This window comes from Blastomyces dermatitidis (assembly GCF_000003525.1).
Source record: "Blastomyces dermatitidis ER-3 genomic scaffold supercont1.12, whole genome shotgun sequence".
Classification (NCBI taxonomy): domain Eukaryota; kingdom Fungi; phylum Ascomycota; class Eurotiomycetes; order Onygenales; family Ajellomycetaceae; genus Blastomyces; species Blastomyces dermatitidis.
This window is the reverse complement of record NW_025544785.1, coordinates 877,370-892,053: the sequence shown is the minus strand read 5'-3', so window position 1 is coordinate 892,053 and position 14,684 is coordinate 877,370. Positions and strand designations below refer to the sequence as shown.

Here is a 14,684-nt window from a genome sequence, read left to right as displayed (position 1 = left end):
CGGTTACAGACCTGTTAAATGTTTGCACATTTTTTGATCGCGTCTTGCAGCCCATATCCCCATATTTCCGTATCCCCAATTTGAGTCTCTTCCTTTGGCAGCTTATGATGGTTCTGTCCGTGTTCTGCTGCACACCACCACACAACCACCAGGCTTCCGTTCAGCCTCCCCTCACTTCTACCGTCACGTCACCATGGCTTCTGCCAGCGAACTTCCTCCAAACCAGTCACTACTAGATGATTCCCAAGAGCTAGACTCTACACCGCCGTCTATACTGGCCGACCGCGTTGCTGCTGACGGGACCAAGGAGATTGAATTGGCGGAGCGCCCCTTATCTACTTTTGAACGAGTCTTTTCCACACACACCCCCATATTCGAATCCTTCCTCCTCCAGGCCCCGACAGATACCATTTTCCAACTCTACCATACGTCACGTTTTCTTAGAAGTCTTCTCAGGTCCTACCCAACAGCATGGCAATACCTCTCTTTCCGGCTACTCTTTCAGTCTGGCACCCAGGTGCGGCCAGCATCAGGTGGAACGGACGGTGCGTCAACACAGCGACAACCATACGCTCTTGATCAGTTGCTCCTCCAGGTAATCCTACCATTCAGCCCGACTTTAAGGAGCTTAGATTTGGATAATACATTGGTGAATGGGCAAAATCTCACTTCCACCGTGCTGAATATGCGGAGGGATACTCTTGAACACCTTTCTGTGCGGGGTTGTAAGAACGTGTCCTTGAAATACCATATTATTCCGTACCTCACCATGTTCAAGCTTCAATATGATGCAGAAATCAATCAGAGAGGTAGAAGTCCCTCCCCAGTGAAGCGGCTTGCGCTTAAGAGCCTATACGCATACCGATGCCGCCACCATAGACGACGCCCTTATTTATCATCGTCTCTACTCCGCCGGGATTCAGACTCAGAGCCAACGCATGATTTCGTCATGCTGTGCCATAAATTGGGGATTTGGACGGATACTGCGTGGTGCACTACCCCTGCGGCACGCTGTTTTAGGAGAAGGGGTTACGTCTCGTCAAGGTCACCGCAAGGGACGAGGGAGGTATGGGTCGTGTTTGACAGGCTGTGGAGATCAAAGAACTGGATTGGATCAATAAATGAGAGGGATAAACCCCCGAAACGCGATGGACGGCTATGGGAGCACGACGAAACAGGCTGCTTCGGGGAAGCGTTGGGTACGGCTGATGGCCCTGAACATGGTGAAGGGAAAACCGTTCCTACCCATTTACGGAAAAGCCATAGGCGGTTTATAGAGAATATTACTTGTGATGAGTGCGACGAGGAGATTCTGGAGAGATGCGAACAATGTAGCGTTTTAATGCACTGCGTTGGCTGTCGCAAGACTCTATGTGCTAGCTGCGCATTCGATCGCCACTATCCTCGAAGAAAACCGGGGGAAGGTGCTGTCGTTGAACACTCATGGTGGGCACCTGGAACGGCAGTGTCCCCGTGTTTTATGCAGGAAGACCAGGACCCAAATGCAGCGAATACCAACAATCAGGGTCCTCCTGCTCTCGCCTACCCTAACCTGAAATTTCATTGGTGCTGTACTGAGCCTGCATTTAGTGGAGGCGGTGGGATCAGCCTTGGGGTAGCTAACCGAGAAGTCGACCGGCTCCGAGCAACACCTCTCCCACGTGGTCAGGGGTGGGAAGATCCTGAACTCTCCACCAATGAGTGGCTCAAGACTTTCCCTAAGGATGCATATGGAAATCCACCCGACCATGATCGTCCGGAAGGCCATGCGGAAATGATACGCTGGTTGCTTGGGCCGCCAGACTACCAGGCTTCTATATGCCCTCGAAATCTCTGCCAGCAATGTTTTGATAGGCCACAGTGGAAGGTACACTGTAAGAGCTGTACCAAGCCTCTGTGCATGGAACATGATCTACGAGGCTTACGCCTTCGAATATGTGGTTACCGGGATCTTGTTATGGAGAAGACAAATCTTGCAAGCACCCAATCGCCTACTGCTGACAAAATATCGGAGGCTCGAAGTACACCCCCAGCAACGGATTCAGACCCATCTCGCACAATCAGAGGCCGACCTGCTGCAGAATATCCTGCTTCATCTCCCCGCTTCAACCTAGCTCTGATAAATGTGCTCTCCACTCAATTATCGCACGGCTCTTCCTCGAGTAGTGAACCTGGCCCTTCCAGCACTCTTTCCGACAATCAAGCCGCCGTCCATCATAGTTCTACGGTCCAAACACCCGCCTCCATCTCACAAAGCCATAGTCGCTCCTCATCCCCCGCCTCCGTTTACTTTGAAGCATCCCCTGAAGTCCGCAAAAAGTGGCTTGGTTGCCAATCGATCTTTTGCCCGCAGTACCGTGCAGTTGGTGACCAGCGCCAACGCTGCTCTAGCGTGCTACGGGAATGCACGTCGTGCTCAATACACGTATGTCAAGACTGTATACATCAAAACCCACCCTGCACATGTTCCTACTGTCACCTTAACTATCTATGCCCCAACTGCTATCGCGCCAAAGAGCTTGACGGCACTTGCCGCCGGATCGAGGAGGAGCGATTGCAGCGCGAGGAAAAGCAGAAACGCGACTTAGAAATGATCGAGATAGCCATGGAGCGCAACCTGGCTAATGAGGTCGCGTCGTTTGCGGGGCAATTCTTTATGGGACTGACGCGCAACCTCAATGAGAGTGAGAATCAGAATCAAGATGCTGGCAACGGTGGCGGTGTTGGCAGTAGTGGTCATGGTGATGATTTTATGACCGCGCCTGAACCGGCACCCCAGACTTCTGCCTCTGCGCCGCCTGGCAGTAACAGTAACCATACCGACAACAATGACAATAACAGTTATAATCAAGCCCAGAACCCGATCTCGACACAGCCATCGAGCCATCTCCATATAACCCAAGCTGGTCCGATTCCAATTGCGAATGACGATTATGATGATAACGGCAGCGGATCAGAGCAGACCGAGGTTTTGGTCGAATGAAATTGAAGAACTGACATAGACTTGTGTCAACCCTTCTGTATTTCCTGTTTCTCTACAACCTTCCTCATTACTTCATCTTTTCATGATATTGTTTTCTATCTCAACTTATTACGTTTAGCATAGCGATGCTTATATGCCATTTCTTCTATTCTTTCTTTTGTATTTTCTTTCCACACTTCTTCCCTGTCTTTTCTTCACGATGAAGCCGCCTTGATCTAGGCCACATTATATTTCTTCTTATTCTTTCTAATATTTTCTCTCTAACGTCAGTTGCGTGATGGACGAAATGGTTATCTTTTACACGTTGATATAAGTGGCGGCTGACATTCCATCTGATTCAATTTCCCTTTGTTATTTTGTCTGGCTCAGGTTTTGCTTTCATAATATACTTACTTGTCTGGCGTAAGAGCCCCCCGCCCCTTCCTCTTTTTTTCTTTCACCCTCAACCCTTTTCATTTCCTCTTCCCCTTCGCCCTCTCTTTCTCTGCCCAGCGTGTAAACTTGCCTTTTCCAATCTTATCTCTCTTCTCCCTTCCAGTACCCAGTATACCTGATGATGACGAACAAGACGAAAAACAATAACAAACGCAAATGTATTCATCTTTGAGTTTTTAAGACATGAAGAGCAAAAATGAAGAAGATGCATGTGCATTGTCACCGTGAAATTTGGGGTTTTTTTTTTTTTTTTCTTTTTCCCTTAATGAATCTTACATGTTTTAATGTTTTATTTTCAAATCATATCCCCGGAATCCTTAACACGTGGTCGGTGGCTCTCTCTCCTATATGCCTGACTATAGATGTGGTTGGAAGAAAAGCTGCTGCAAGCAAAATGAGAAGGAAAGGCGTTACTAGATATCTTTCTTCTCTTTTCTTCGCTTCTTTGGCTTTTAAAAAGTAACTTGTGGAAGGTGTAAAGCTTGTGTGATTGAAAGGTTGCTAGCTTTGTGGGAAGTTATATGGTGGAAGGATTAGTAAGCCAGATCACGTGACCTGACACCCCCACTCACCAGAGTAACTATATGTTGGCCCTTACGGCCGTTGCGGTTAGCGATCCCACTAGATCACGTGACCCACCACTATATTATGTTTCTGTAGATAGATCTATCAATACAACCTTCAACTATTCTACAGGTTATAGCCTGAATAGCACATTTTTCTTTTTAGAATGTTGTATCAACATTTTTTAACACAGATAGTTCATTTTTTTTAAAAAGACTCTTACTCTTTATTAGAGATATTTCATTTTCTCTGAATCTATCAGTCAGTAAATTCATATACTTTATATTTTTAAGAAAGTATATTCTTCATTGTGAAGAATATCACTTTTTATTCTTTTTTTTTTTACATATCTAGAAGAAGCAGAGTCATCTTAATATAAGTGATACATCTGTTACTTCAGAGTTCAGCTTAAGACTCAGAATCACACACTTCACTAGACAACTCATTAATAGAATAATCACTTATTATAAGAAAGCTTCTGACTTGTAAGATAAGACTGAGATTAGTTTTCATCAGAGTATGAAATTTAATGATAAGATAACAGAGAAACTTCAGAATAAAGAAAAGCAGAGTTAATATTTATCTACAGAATCTGTTCATTTCAACTCTTCAAATTCTTCACTATTTCTTATCTCTGAAATACTGACTTTTAATGATAATCTGAATCAATCTATCTATTACACTGCAGGCAATCTTATGAATCTTATACAGATGATGCTATAGAATCAAATAACTGCAGCTGAAATCACTCAATATCTTACTATATCTGCATAAAGAGACACTATGAGAGATGAGTTATGAAAATATCAGAAGAAAGTCAAATATGCACTAGACATCAAATCAGTGATCACATTTAATGACTCTAATTATAAAGTCTGATATGTTAATATATTAACTGATGTGAAAGTTATTAATAAAACTAATATTCTATTGAGAACTCAATGAGAATCTTCTTTTACACATCATATTAACTCTGAGAAGTGAAGAATTCATTTCAAGTCTCTATATAGATATATACTATTAAGTCTTATTGAAAATATTCAAATCACTATTAAAACCTTGAAAGCTGACAATACTGCAGCTCTGTGAGACAAGATTAATATGAAATATATAATATCACTGACAGAGAAATGAGTTAATGTCTTTAAGAAATTGATAAAATTATAAGTTAAGAAGAATGATTATCTTACTTTTCAGAGATATTTTCACTATCTTATTACTCATTACAAGAAGCTCTGTCAGAGTATTAAGAATATATATCATAATCTTTTTCTTAACAATCTACAAGATTATCAAAGATCATTTATCAAGATATATTTGAATGAGTTTTTCTTCACTGATCAGAAACTCATTATCAACATTAATATCAATGATTTAATAAAGTAACTGATCAATCAGATATTCAAGAAGATCATTATCAAGTGAAAAAAGCAGTCTCAGACTGATTCTGTGACTGCAAAAAAGAACAAAGATAAGAATAAAGATAAGAATAAAAGCACATCTGTATAAAAGTGTACTCACTGTAGAAGATATAAATATACTGTTGACAGATGTTTCATCTTACACTCTGATAAAAAGAAAAAGAAGAATAATAAGAAGAATGACAAGAAGAAAGAGAAGAAGAATGACTTAATGAGTTCTTAATTAGCAGTAAATACAGTAATTACAAAGATTGAGTTCTATTTCTCTTTCACAGTCATCAGAAAATTATCCTCTAGATCTTGATATTTGAACACATGTGTAAGTCTGAATATGATAAGTGAGCTTCATTCTTTTTCAAACATCAAACCTTTTAATAATAATATCTCTGTTAATTCTGTGACTGAGAGAACTGAGTTTATCAAGAAGATTGAGACTGTTATCTTGAAGATTGAGAGTGATGATATTAACTTGCAGAATGTTCACTATATTTCTAATATTACAGTTAATCTGCTCTCATTTATGAAGCTTGAAGATCAGAGATTTCAATTTACATTATCTTTTACTATTCTCTTATTTTTCATTTGCAGAGCTCTGAACAGTGTTATTTTTCATACAGTTCAGATCACTCAGAACAATATATATAAGATTGATAAGTAGAAGTTCAATGAGGATTTCAATCATCTGAACAGAGCAGTCAAGTATATTGTAATGATGTCTCACAAGTACAATTTTGATTGAAAAGTTGATCTTTCTGTGACTGCTGTCACTACTGTTAATAATGTTGATTCTGCGGACGTGAATACAGGTCTCAAGACACAGACATTAAAGATATTAAAAACTCTTTTGAATTGATATTACAATCTTAATCACATTCACACTGGTGCTATAATTGCTATGGCCAAGAATTCTCATACTGGAGTCACAATTAAAGATTCTAAGACTAAGTTCTTTTGCAAGAAATGTGTCAAGGCTGATATAATATGAGATTATTTGAAAACACTGATGCCTAGATCTATCTGACTCATTGAGAAGATTCATATTAACCTTACAGATGATGAATGTACATTGAAAGATCTCTCTGATCATCTCTTAGAGTCTCATCAGAAAATCAGATACTGAATGCTTATCATCTGTGACATAACTTACTACTGTTGAGTATATTTTTTAAAGTTCAAGAATGAGGCTGTTCAATACTTTGAGTTATGACTTAGATTTATAAATAATCTCAGATATACAGTCTCTGCTTTTCTACAGACTGATATTGATAATGTTTTCTGATTCACACATATACACACAGTTATGAATTCATATAATATTAAATAAGAATCAACAGTATCACATTTATCACATCAGAATGATGTTTCTGAACATGAGATCTGCACTATTATGAAACAGGTTAGAGCTGCTCTTTTGAAGAGTAATCTCTCTAAGAAGTTCTGAACAGATGTTCTAGAGACAGTGATTATAATAATTAATAATACTCTCATATCTACAGTTCTTTACAACTCAAAATTTTGATCCTCTACTGCAGAGACTTCTATGATTTCAAGTTCATATAAGATTTCTTGATATGCACTTACAAATACCCTGCTGAATATAAGGCATTTTCACTGATTGAGTGCAGAGATTTTTATTCACTTGCATGAATTTCAGCAGCCTGTGAATAAGCTCTCTTCATATGCTGATTTCTATCATATCATTGAATTCAGTGACACATTGATATATCATCTATAATATTCTGAATCTGACAAGATTATTGTCAGTAGTGATGTGAGATTTCTGATCACTGAAAAACCAGTTATTACATCTGTGAAACTCATTAATCATATTATTGAACTGAAACCTGATATTTATCTGATTGATGATGAAGATGCTTCTGATATTGATAATCTGAATTTCATATAATTGCAGCTCATGAAATCGCTGACTACTTACACTTCAAGTCTTATTACAGATAACCTTTCAAAGTTCTACAAGAATGTCACATCACAGTCAGAGAGAGTAGAAGATTATTAAAAGAAGTTCATACAACACAAGATTACTGATCTGAAGAGATATAATACATGAAGTTTGATCTCTAGATCTGATATTCTGAGAAGTGAACTGATTACTTCAGACTGTTAAGTGTTTCTTAAGAAAGATAGATCTGTGAACTCAAATACTGATTCTGATGATATTCTTAGAAAATCACATTGAGTGATTTATAATAACTGACTTAAGAAGAGTTCTAGAGAAGAGATCTACACTTCTATCATCACTGATACTGTCAATCATATTCTTTTTACAATAGCAGCACTACACAGTTGAACACTCTGTTAAGTGAATATAGTGATAATATATCTTTATGAGCATCTCACTAAGAAGATCTATATAAGATAACTTATCAGATTTGAGACAGATTCACTGAAAACACTTGTCTGCACAGTTGAGAATAGTTTATATAATCTGAACTCTGCAATGAAGATCTGATATAATTACTTAATAGCTCTATTGAGTGATCTTGAATTTACAGTCAGCACTTATAATTCAGTACTCTGATATCATATATTCAGACATCATCTCTATATAACAATCTATATTGACAATCTCAACATCATATCTGAAGCTTCTGAGAATGTCAATTGATTAGTGAGTATACTTAGTGAGAAATTGAAAGTCAAGAATCTACATCAGTTAATCAAGTATTTAAGTATGAAGATCAATTATTCAGACAAGAGAATTGATTTAACATATTATCAATATATTAAATGTCTTGTTAAAGATTTCTACCTTGATGATACAGCTGTCATCAGAATATTAATAAAGAATGAATTCTGTATTGATGATTTCTCTATATCTGAGAAAGAGACTGATTTCACAATTCAGTAATATCAACATGATATGAGTTACTTACAATATCTTGCAGTTAAAACACATTCTGATATCACTTGCACTGTCTTACTACTTACTCAACAGAACATTGATTCAACATCTCAATATTGAAAGACTCTATTATATGTTATACATTATTTGAAAGAAATCATGAATCTGGGTATTTTCTACAGACGCAGTCTGTATGAGAGGTTTATTTCTATCAATCTTTTCATTATCTCTGATTTCTCTGATGATTTCTACCTACTCTTCAGCTACTCAGATTCTGATTGAGTCAGTCTCTTAAATAATGATAGAAAATCAACATTCAGCTACATTTTTAAGCTTGCAGATAGCCTGATTTCATGACATTCAGTGAAGCAATCTTATATATCTCTAAGTTTCAATGAGACTGAATATGTGACTCTTAGTGAGGTGGTCTGTGAGGCAACATGAATTCAGAACCTTATGATTGAGCTCAGCTTCATTATCACATCTCTGATACAGATTCTCACTGATAATAAGAATGTCATAGATCTCACAAAGATGGCAGTCATTACAGTCTGAAGCAAGTACATTGACACACATTTTCATTTTTTGTGTTGACAGTTAAATCAGAGAATCATTGATTTAGAGTATATTCTCATCACTCAGATAGCAGTGAATGAACTCACTAAATCTCTAGACAATGTGACATTTGCGTAATTCATAATTTTACTAGGTCTTACAGGCATAAAAGTTGAAAATGTTTAATTTTACATTTGTATTTGATTTTGACAGACTATCTTAATGATTTGAGTGTTTTTTTTGTATGTAATTCTTGTTATCTCAAGAAGAAGTGTTGACTCTTACAGCTGTTGCAGTTAGCGATCCCACTAGATCACGTGACCCACCACTATATTATGTTTCTGTAGATAGATCTATCAATACAACCTTCAACTATTCTACACTATACACAATGCTATATACAAAATTCGCCTTCAAATTGTGAAAGGTGTAAAGCTTGTGTGATTGAAAGATTGCTAGCTTTGTAAAAAGTTATATGATGGAAGGATTAGTAAGCCAGATCATGTGACCTGACACTCTCACTCATCAGAGTAACTATACACAATGCTATATACAAAATTCGCCTTCAAATCAAGTACAGGTACAAAAAATGACTGGAAAATGTGAAGTAATGAAAAATCAGTCATAATTTACATCATTTTTTATCCCTCTATTCTCCTATCTTCTTTATATTCTCTTTCCAATGTGTATATTTCAACATTTCAAGTGGTTTAGTAAGCTCATTCACTGCATTCTCAGCAGATGAAACATATCAGATAGATATCTCATTCTTGCAGACAAGATCTCAAAGAATGTGAAAATGAACCTCTATATACTTCAAGCAGTGTGAAATTGCTTCAGAAGAGAATAGCTCTATGACAGACTTATTATCAGCATGAATTGTATAAGTCAGATCATTGACTGTGATGAGAATGAGATGATCATCAGCATTCAGATTGTTGAGATGAAATGAAATGAAGTCAGCATCTTCTAGAAGCTCTTAGAGACAGACAAGCTTATATACAGTCTCAGAGAATGCAATATATTCGGCCTCTGTTGATGACTTGAAGACCTCTGTTTACCGGCAGCTTCGCCATGCAATGGAACCACCTGTCATGTAGATGATATAATCAGTGATTGAATGAGATTCTGAATTCCTACCAGCTCAATCGGCATCTGCATATGCTACAGGTTCAATTTCAGCATCTCTGTGATAGGTTATACTCTCATTGATTGAACTCTGTAGATATTGAAGTGTACACTTGTATACAGCTCAGTTCTTTGATATAGACTGAGAGCTGAATTGTTCAAGAAATCCTGCAGTGAAGCTCATATCAGAATGTGTATTAAATGCCAGATATTACAGAAATCTGATACTGAATTGATAGAATTATAGAGTAAATTCTGCTGTGTATATAATCAGTTTCTCATCATCATTCATGAAATTGACATTCTTCTTTATAGAAGTGAATGTAGAATGACAGTCATTCATTAAGAACTTCTTCAGAAGATTTCTTATAAAGAGAGATTGAGACAATATTAATGAAGTTAAATCTCTATCAATCTTCATTTCTAGATAGCAGTTGAAATTCTCTATATTCTTAATCTCATAATTAGCAGTGATTTCAGCTCTGGCCCAGTTCAGATCTTCAATTTTCAGACTGTAGAGACAGATATTATTCATGTAGATAATCATATAGATCTGTCTTTCATTGTGAATAAATAGTTCAGTATCATAGAAACTGACACAGAAGTCTAAGTGTAATAGTATCTTTCACAGCTTCTCATATTATAAGAGTGCTGCTTGCTTAAGACTGTAGAGTCTCTGTATCAACTCACACACAAGATTATCACAGTCTTCACAGAATTCTGTGAATTGATTCATATATATCTGTTCATCAGCAGACAGTTAAGTGTTTAAAAAAGCAGTCATCATATCAATCTGCAGAACATATCATTTCTGAAATGCTGAGATTATCATGAGAGCTTGTGAGATGAATGCAGAGATGACAGATGCAAAGATTCTTGAGTAATTAACTCTCTTCTGTTGAAGATTTCTGCAGACAACTCAGCAGGTCTTATAGTGAATAACATCACTTATATTATTGAACTTTTTGTCAAATACTCATTGACTGTGAAGGACACTTATTTATAATATTCTCTTAATCAGTTATCAGGTCTCTATCTGTTTCAAACAGTTAATCTCTTTAACACAGGTCTTGTAATAATACTTTCATTCCATGAAAGCCTTGATATGTGTGAGGTTTTTCAGAATCAGAAGTGCAGTGATCTTGAAATCAGTGAGTAGATCTTCAAGACTGTTTCTCACTGAAGCTTCTCTCACTGTAGTGATATCTCTTATAGATGTCAGAGAATCATTCAATTCAACTGTGAGTTCTGAGAAGTTCAGTGTATTCTGCACTAAAAAGATAGATATTCTCACAGAGATATCATAGTCAATTCATCAATTATTAGTGAGTATGAGAAATAATGAACACTCAGGTCAGATTTCCTCATCAATGAACAGATCATCTATTAATGAATCAGAAATTGCTACAATCTCTTAACAGATTACAGTGAGTAGATCTGATGTCACTGAAGAAATCACTGCAGCTGCTTTACAGACTGCATTGAGTAGAATCTTCAGATTGTGTGTTATCAGTATTGATGAATTGGCAAGATAAAGGTTCTTCTGAAAGATGATGTCTTTTGATATATATAAATATCTATTGAAGAGATTCATCAATCTATAATTAATAAAATTATCATAACTCACAAAAATCAACTCTTTGAAATGAGAGGTCATCTTATTGATGAGCTTGAGAACTATCTTTAAGAATGCTTTATAACTTCATCAGTGAATGCTGCATGCAGAAGATAGAGCTTCAAGTCAGGTCTTATACAGTGTAATCAGCTTTGTATTTTCAGAGCTCTTATACAATATTGTTGAGATTGACATAAGATTAAGCAGCTCTGTGACTGTAATAACTGCCTTATCTCACATCTTTTTCAGAGCTGAAGAGTCTATTAATAGTGATTGAGACTTCTCAATGATTAAACTGATTAATTGTTCAGATACTTCATCTTGCTGTGAAGTATAAGAGAGAGTTAACTCTCATTTTATATCTTCACTGAGTATATATATCATAGCTGCATTTGAATTCAATTCTTCATAATCTGAGTGAATGATTGCAATGCCACATTTCAGCAGATTCTTGATAAATTGATTGAAGATCTGTAGATATCTCAACATCTCATTCTTATATTTCAATAGAAATATTCATCTTATATAAGTAGTATCATCTGTTATTATCATTGCAAGCTTCTTGCTGATGTAAGATAATATATCATTCTCAGTTTCAAGAGTCTCATTATCACTGAATATATCCACTCAAATCTTCAAGACCTTGCAGGTGGCACAATGTGATGTGAAATTCTTGTAGAAAGTGTGTTTCTGTTTAGTCTTAACACATATAACACAGAATGATAATTTCTTCAGATCAATAATAATAATATTAAATTGCAAGTCTCTGATTATTTTTAATATACTATTTTCACTGATATGATCAAGTCAATGATGTCACTCATCTATTGAAAGCTGTTTTGAAAAAACTGCAGATAATTGAGATGAAGATGAGATAATAAAGAAATCAGTATCTGAATTCTTAAAGTTGATTAACTGTTCAATCTTCTTACAGCTGAAAGACTTCAAAGACTCAGCACTTGAATTGTAATCTGTTGAGATTGTCTTTAGTTTTGAAACAGTCATATATGTCACTGCTTTATACATTGAGTTATTCATTATCTCATGAAATGTCAGTGAGCTGTTGAATAGAATGTAAATATTATTATAAGACAGATTGATGTAGAAGATATCACTGTTGATAGATAATAGAAACTCAAAGTAGTTCTCAGTATCAACTTACATATCACAGTGAATATAGCTCTGACATTTTATAAGCTCAGTGAAGATCAGATTTGCAGATAGTTCTGATATATATTATATATGATTGAATTCTATCAATCTTTCATTCACTGAGATAAATACAGTGCTGACACTCTGAACCTTTATAATGACCTTGTTAGTCACTTGAACTGTTGAATCATTGATTACTATAAGTTCTGAAAATTGTGATCTATCACTCACTATGTGGCATTCAGTGTCACTATTTCATATAGTGAGAGAATTCTTGTGAGATTTCATAAAACAGGCTGATATATTAATAACCTCTGTAAGATTTGTTATCTGATAGATGTCTGATTCATCTGTAATGAATAGTTAAGTTCTATTCTCACTATTATTCTTTTTCTTCTTTTCCTTGAATTTCTTTATTCTCACAGTATTGTTTATTCTTCAATTATCTGAAGCATTGTCTAAATTAATTAATTAACAGATACTAAAGTAAGATCTCTCACATTCAGAATAGATAGATGAATTTTCTGATCTCTGATAATTTTAAAAGCCTTCTTGAGTACTATCATGACCACATTCAGTATGGTCTTCACAGGCTGAATTCAATGTATTATTATTAATAGTTGTTGTGACTGTTATAGCTGTTGTAGCTGTGTTGACTGCAGAATCTATATTCTACAGATTCTTTTTATCTTTTGAAGAATTAAGCTGTGAATAGATTTTCTTCATGAGAAGATCAACATTCAATATCACAGCTGTGAATTTGAAATTCTGTATCTTCTCTATCTTCTTCTGAATGTAATTCCTTCAATTGTTGAGTAGAACTGAGTAGAAGATATCAAATATTCACACATCTGAGAGAGAAGCATTCAACATCTTCAATTTTATAATAATGAACTGAAACTTTTCAAAGAATGTGTGTAGATTGATGACCTGTGTATCATTAAGAGACATGAATTCCAGAACTGTCTCATGATATAACTGTGTTTTAAGAACAGAGTATTCCTGTTCAATTGCATTTCATAGAGTATAAGTGATCTGATTTTCATCATATTTGAAGAAACATGGTCTGACACCTACATTCAAGAAGTTTGAGATGAATGTATAGAGTCACTGATTTCTGACATCTCAGAATGATGCTCATTCATCATCTCTTTATAGAGAGTTCTGAGTCTGTTGTTTCTCTATTATATATCAACACTGTGCATCAACCAGTTTCAATTTCATGAAGATGCTTCATATAATGTAATTGAATGTATCAGTTAGACTGTTTAATCTCACAGTATTCTTGACATCTTTCTTGAATTAAGAGATTGCCTTGTCAACATGACTATTTAATTTATAAAGATTGAATTCCAACCTTTCACTGAGATTAGAATTTCATGTGACTGTTCAGACTGTTGATATAATAATAGAAAGATTGTTAACATTCTGTGATTGATCTGTGAAGAATGAGAATCTCTGTTGATGAAGTTTTTTCAGTTGTAGTTCAAGTTCTAAGACTCTTTGCTTTCTCTTATTCATCTCAAGTATCATTTTGAGATGCTTTATCTGTTGATCTGATATTGTCTCACTCAAATAATAGACATCTGAGTGTTTAATATTCTCATCAAGAGAACCAGCTTCATCAAGCTGTCAAGTAGATCAGAGAGCCGGCCTGACCATGTCAGAAGCTGTATTTAAACCAGCTTCAAATCAAGAGAGTGTTGCAGAGTGTTCTTCAATGAAGCTTTTAAAGGCTTCAGAAGAATGTTCACTGACAGAGTATAAGTGTGAAGAATCATCATCATCAACTGCAACTGATTCAGTGAAAAGAATGCAAGATTGCAAACATGTGTGTGAGTGTGATCATATTGAATCTGTCATCTTGATATTTATTTATTGAATTCTTGTCAATATCATTCTCTTTTTTCTTGCTTTTTTGCAAATGTGATGTGTTTTCTGCAAGCCTCTTTTTTAAGTGAGCAGTAG

General features: G+C 35.9%; 1 protein-coding gene across 1 annotated transcript; it reads left to right on the top strand.

Annotated features, from left to right (window-relative positions):
• Positions 1-193: 193 nt before the first annotated feature.
• On the top strand, positions 194-2,983 carry BDCG_08790 (uncharacterized protein; the record flags this gene model as incomplete). The annotated part of the gene is made up of 1 exon (XM_045424576.1): positions 194-2,983. One exon carries the CDS (start codon positions 194-196, stop codon positions 2,981-2,983), a length of 2,790 nt encoding a protein of 929 aa, XP_045273256.1.
• Between the last annotated feature and the right edge of the window lie 11,701 nt (positions 2,984-14,684).